The 7,058-nt window shown below is 32.3% G+C and overlaps 1 protein-coding gene across 1 annotated transcript; it reads right to left on the reverse strand.

Annotated features, from left to right (window-relative positions):
• Positions 1 to 1,293: 1,293 nt before the first annotated feature.
• Positions 1,294 to 1,743, reverse strand: LOC130451068 (protein FAM200C-like). The gene has a single exon (XM_056789866.1). It carries the CDS (start codon positions 1,741 to 1,743, stop codon positions 1,294 to 1,296), a length of 450 nt encoding a protein of 149 aa, XP_056645844.1.
• Between the last annotated feature and the right edge of the window lie 5,315 nt (positions 1,744 to 7,058).

The raw sequence follows: 7,058 nt of genomic DNA on the forward strand, positions 1-7,058 counted from the left end.
TCGCTGAAATGGTAACCTGTTGAATATGTACAGCTTCGTTTATATTGCATACAGTAAAACTACCATTATTGTTAAAAGACCCATCTTCTATTTTTTACGAAATATACTTTGTATATTATAAATATAATATACGAGGATGTATTGATATCTAGTTAGCCTAGACCAATGGTTCTTAACCTCTTTAAGCCGCAACCAAAATTTGAGGAATATGTTCATGTCGCGACCCAAAAAAAAGTCAAAATGTTTTCATTGCGTTATTTTAGATCGTATTTTTAAAAAATTTTCAATTCTACGATGATGATTTTTTTTAACTTATATAAATAAATAAAACTACTTTTCGATCTAAGGAAAATTTAATTAATAATCAAGTGTTCTAAATAATTTTCATTGACCAAATTAAATTCTATTTATAACTTTTGGAAAATAATTGACATTTTAACTTATTCATAAAAAAAAAAGAAATATCAATACATATGAAAAGTCTTTTAAATTTTAAATGCAAGTCATACAGTTTTAATGAGAACCTTGTGCTTCAATACATTTTGAAAGATCTTCAAACCTCGGTTGAATGCTTGTCAAGGAGCACCTTATATCTATTTCAGGATTTAACTTGTTCCGGTAATTGTTTTTGATTATACACATAGCCGAAAAATCAGCCTCACACATATATGTTGTTTAAAAGGGCAATAATACTTTTAGGGCTTCTTTAACAATTATTGGCTTTTCGGCTTTTAATTTTAACCAGAAAGCACATAAAGATTCAGTGTTTTTGTAGACATTGTATCGAAGTGTTTGGACACTTTGTATTTCTATTAATTATTCTTGAAATTGATTAATATTAACAAATTCCTCATGCAAATCACTAACATCAAAATTAAATGGCATTCGAACCCAATTATATTTGAAAACACCGTCTGCAGGGAAAAAGTCTGCTATTAGTTTTTCTAAATGATTAATAATAAATTTCTGTATTTCAAAATCTGTGATATCAATATTATTGTCTTCAACAAGTAAATTAAGAGTTGGGAATGGAGCAAGTTTCTTTACTTCAACCTTATTTCTCCATAATTTGAGTTTATTTTCAAAACATGTAATTTTTTCAGTTAATTCAATAATAGTATGCATAGACGTATTTAGATTATTTATTTCAAATAAAATATCTGAAAAATAAACAACTTGAGGAATTCACTTCAAATCGGAGAATTTAGATGCTAATGGGTGTTTCTTTTCTCTCAAAAAAAATTCGATTTCTGTCCGCAATGATAATATCAATCAATCAATAAATTAAATTAATCAATACTCTTTGAACAACTTCAGAATATATAATAAATGTTCGTATTCTGTACCAAATTCGAAACATACCTGTAGTTCGCGGAAAATACTACAGTTAAGAGCTCTTAATTTGATAAAATTGACTACCGCAACAATTTCATCCAAAACGATACATAATTCGGGTGATAATTTTTTTGAAGCAAGATTTTGTCTATGTAACAACCAATGAATCGATATAATTTGTGGATTCATTTGTTTTGCTCTTGTCGAAAATCCCTTTTGAGATGCTGTCATGGCAGCTGCACCGTCGGTGCAAATACTGAAACACTGATTCCAATTTAATCCTTCTTCTTTAAAAAACGAATCGACCATAAGAAAAATATCTTCACCTCTAGTTGTTGTTGACATTGGTTTGCAAAATAAAATGTCCTCCTGTATATCTGTTAAACCTGGATACCGCACGTAAACCATAAGTTGAGCATCTACTTACATCTGTCGTTTCATCCAGTTGAATACTAAATAAACCAGCAATTTTTATAGCAGAAATAAGTTGATTCTTAATATCAAATGACATATCTTTAATTTGTAAACGAATTGTATCATTTGATAATGGTATCTTTTGTAATTTCTTTGATCTCCGCACATGATACGTACCATGTCAATGGCAGCAGGTTTTTTAAGTTTCTCAGCAATATTATGGGGTTTCTTTTGTCTTGCAATATGCCAAGCCACATAAAAAGAAGCAAATGTAGCTTGTTTGGCACAATTTATAAAACCATTACTACTTGGTTTATCCAAACGCTGTCTTTTTAAATGGGCTTCTTTTCTTTCGAAAAAAGTACGATCTTTTCCCTCAAATGAAAAATTTTTATGTTTTGCATCAAAATGTCTTTTAAGTTTGTTCAGTTTCATCGATTCATTACTTAATATTTGACTGCACAACACGCATTGCAGCTTGTTCACTCGATCATAAATGCAAGTAAAACCTAATTCTAAAAATGCTTCCTTGTATTCACGTTTTGCCATTATTAGGGTGATTACAATTTTTCAATACGCACTGCAGCTTGATCACTCCACTATTAATAATAAGATAAAATATGTTTCTAAAATGCTTGTATTCACGTTTCACTGTTATTACACGTTTCAGTGTTATTCACAACGCAATATGCAGAAACGAGTTTTTGACAGAGAATTTACTGAGTCTGCGCGCACGCAAAGCAATGGCCTGCGTATTACCAAAACCTCCAAGAAGAGAAAGCCTCAGGACAGGAATGGGATGTCACTTCCGGAAGGCCATTCGCGAAGAGCGGTAAAACCGAAACATTGTATTAGGGAATAACTCTTCGAGGAGGTGTTGGTATTACTTCTTATTTGGTGTATTACTAACTTTTTTCGTTCGACTCAGCGCGACCCAAGAAATATGCAAAATTGGGACGCGACCCATAGGTTAAGAACCTCTGGCCTAGACCATGCATAAACAAAATATTGCGTTACCATAGCAACGAACAATAAATTATTAGAAGTGTCAGTGTAGTTTGACGTCAAAAAAGTAAACCAGAGTTACGCAATAAATTAATAGAGGAAAGATGTCCACCGAAATTGTGAAAATCGAAAAATTGGAGTATCGAACCATCATCAAGTACCTGTATTTAAAAATGTTAAGGGGTAAGCAGATTTACGAAGATATGCTTAATACCTTTGGTGATTAATGTCCTTTGTATGCGACCGTGAAAAATTGGACTGCAAACTTCAAAAAAGGTAAATTTTCCATTGAAGATGATGATAGATCGGGAAGGCCAGTTTCTGTGTCAGTCCACGAAAATAGCGATGCAGTTCATGATATGATTTTATCGGACCGTCGAATTGGGCTAAAAGGGATATTTGCAGCACTGAATATTGCAAACGAACACGTTCATCATATAATTCACGTTAGTTTGAATATGAGAAAAATTGCTAAAAAATGGATCCCCAAATGTTTGAATGTTGACCAAAAGCGTGTGTTCAGTCGTAAAGAAGCGATTTCACTTTATTGGGTGTATGAAATGGATGTGTAAAAGTGTTAGGGACAACTAGAACGTGAGGATATAAATATTCATATATTATCTATGTTATATATACATATATATATATATATATATATATATATATATATATATATATATATATATATATATATATATATATAAAAGGAAAGTGTTGGTTAATTATGTAATTATGTTGAAGTTGTGCTAATTATAGTTTTGCTCTTCCTTTTGATGCTCAATTGAGGACTGCCTGGTTAACCTGGGCCCATATATGGGCAACATAACAGGAACTTTGCAAATATGTTCAAAAAATTTCAGCCCCTTGTGTGTAAAATAAGATGATAAAGGTTTGGGGTTAGTAAAGTGAGCGGTACCACCACCTCAGTGTAGATGAAATATTAAGATGGGGATCTCTTGTTTAAAGTGGCAAACAAAGATTAAAGAAAATACAAAGATCACCGGTACAGTGGTAGTTTTATAACTATGTATTTATCTAGGGCACTATCGCCTCAATGGATACCTGAAGACATTAGACTTAGCAGATAATGCAGCATGTAGATTCTGTTGCGCAGAGGACGAAACCTCTATCCTCATTCTCTAGAAGTGTACTACACTACGGGACTTCAAAGCACTACACCTGGGAGCGTCTGGGATAGAAGAAAAAGATATCTGACAGCTACAGCCATCCCACATTCCAAGCAATGAAGGGGAACACATAGATCATTCGGGTCGCATGTATATGATATTCTAATATATACGTACATACATTTATCTATATGTTCATTTTGTATTTTTTCGAATGTAATAGAAAACTATTGTTTGTTTAATTTTTTGTATCATTTTTAAAGCCCCATTCTCCCCATAACTAAAAATGAAAGGATGCATCATATTAAAGACCAACTTTTATCCAGTAATTTTTCGAAACAATTCAATGAAGTTGTATCAACCAAAACGATCGTGATTGTTTTGGTTGTTAAATTGTTTCGAGAAAGATTTGAATTTGTAGTATGCCGCCAAAAGCAAAATGAAAACTGTTGTTTTCATATACGTTTAGCATTGCTAATGTACCAAGAGGGGGCGCTGAAACGGGAACTGCTATTTAAAGGATGAGGTTGATCTGTGTATTACAGTAGGTAGCCAATCGCCCGTCGCCATTCAAGAATTCTCTCTGTCACAAATTATAACAAAGGATGTACGTATAGCTATGTTGTTTATCGTTGTTTCTGATGTTGTGCATTACGTGTAAAAGTGTTTTAAAATATATTTAAATACGTACTATACAGTCATAGAAAGTTGCTATTAGGGCCTAAATTGATTATAGCTTAAATGCTTACTTACTTCAAAGTAAATACAAGCTTATCTTCTGGTGGGATATATTTTGCTCATTTGTGTATCTATCCTGGAAAAAAGTTGGTTTCGGTATGCGAAAGTAATTAAAATACTTATTGTCATCTACACGTAGTTCATCAAAAAGTGAGCAGTATAAACCTTTTGATGTTCTTGAAGAAAGTATTGGATGTAAATGCATTGTCCTCTTCTTTCTCATAAGTAGTGACAGAATAATTAAATATTTATCTCTTATCTTAATTGTCATATTCATCAAACGTTCTCGTCTATACTGAACAGCGAACTAAGCAATACATTGTCATTCTTTTTCTTCTTCTTTGAAATTGGCTGTTCTACTGGTTGCTTCGTTCGACAGCCAGACTTGCGACTGGTTGCGCAACTTGGCAGTTTAGCCTATGTTACTAATGTTATAGCTGACACGTTCTATTATTATTAATATGATCTAGAGGCCATGTAGGCCTAGTGCAAGAATGGCAATATTACATAGTTGAATATATTATATATCAAAGTCCTCTATTTTGCATTTTCCACTCCTTCCTGTTCACAGCTTTTTGTCTCTAGTTCTGAACATTATTATTTTTTAGGTCTTCCATTACACAGTCATACCATCTCTTTCTTGTTCGCCCCTTTTCTCTTTTTCCCTATTGGTCTTTATTGCAGTATTAATTTTGGCATCCGTTCTCTATGTAGTCTCTCAACATGTCCCAACCATCTCACTCTCTATTCCTTGATAAACGACCTTATTATAGCTTCTCCATAAAGTTCCTCCAATTCTTTATTAGTTCTTCTCCTCCAGCACTTTTCTGTGTGTACTCCTCCGTAGATTACTCTTAGTATCTTCCTCTCCTATCTTTCCACCAGGCTTCATCAGCCTTTTTTAATACCCATGTCTTACATGTCTTACTACCGTTTTATATATTCTTATTTTTGTTTATCTTGACAAGTATTTTGACTTCATCAGTGATCTAATACTAATACTAATAATTTTTGTGTTCCCTTAGTTATTCTGGTTTTCAGTTCTAATTCTTCCACTTCCTTGTCTTCTATTACTACTCATAGATACACAAAGTTGGAAACTCTTTCGAAATTGTACTCTTTGTGTCTGGTTGTCCTAAAGGACAAGTAATCTTCTGTTTCTCTCTGTGTATCTCCCATGATCATATATTTTGTCTTATCTTGATTTATTTCTAGTCCAAAATTTTTGGCTTTCTCTTCCAATTTTATTACTGTTTTCTGTAAGTGCTTCTTGGATTTTGGTTAATTACTTCTAAAACTATATTAAATAATACAGTGGAGAGCGGATCACCTTGTCTACGTTCCATTATAAAATAATAACTCAAAAATAAAAAGAGTTACTTATATTATAGGTGAAAAGGAAGAAGATTCTGTATAATATATTCAAATGTTGTTTCCCATATATGCCATTTTATGACATACCTGTAAGTTCCAAAGAATCTGATATATTTCTAATCTTTGTTTTCAATAAATTTTATTGATCCAATGGTAGATAAAATGGTTATTACTTCATATTTATAAAGATAATAAAGATATTCAAAACACTAAATATAGAATTATCACAATTCAAAAAATGTGTTATTGCTAAGAAAACGAGTGATGTCAGAAGAGTTGTGAAATCTATGTGAACAAATTAAATGATTCTACTGTAAAGATGTTGAAATACACAATTAATTTTTTCTATTAGTTCTTAATACCAATAGAAGAAGTTGAAATGTCAGTTTACATATAAAAAAAAAACGACAACAAACGATATTTTGGGTCATTAAAACAGAATTATAATTTCAGAGTGATTTTGCTTCTTGAAATTTAATAAAGTATTCAGATACTTATTTATAAAAACCAGTCTCATTTACCCCTGCAGTTATTGAATGCGAAATGTTTATAGAGGGATAAGAAGGTTTGGACTTCATTCATACTGACCTCAGTTGGTGTGACTTTTAACTCTGGAATGTTGAGGAAAACGTTATTCGTTTTACTAAGCACGACTAGCGTGAAATCAGGAATATACCACTACCGTCTTTAGTCACGAAGTACCATATCATCTTAAGTATTCATTAGGGACAAAATGAACAATATTCAAAAAAATATTGAGACCTCATCTAATTTCTTATCTCATTTCAAAACCCAACGGCGACATAATCTCAGACAAACTTTGCACTGATCTGACCAGGTTTAAATCCATTTTGGGAATCAAGATTCGTTCCCAAACGGAACATTTGTGGGACATAAGACATTTAAGAAAATTACTGTGCGCTCTTCAAACTCTGATGTTTTTCTGACATAAAATAGGAGTGGCATGGAATTACATATCATATGGAGAGAAGTTGAAAAAGTATCAAGATGTTTACGATAAATAACAACTCAAAAACCTTCCAGAAGGCGCTGGTGTCGACAAAG

This window comes from Diorhabda sublineata, chromosome X, assembly GCF_026230105.1.
Source record: "Diorhabda sublineata isolate icDioSubl1.1 chromosome X, icDioSubl1.1, whole genome shotgun sequence".
Taxonomy (NCBI): Eukaryota; Metazoa; Arthropoda; class Insecta; order Coleoptera; family Chrysomelidae; genus Diorhabda; species Diorhabda sublineata.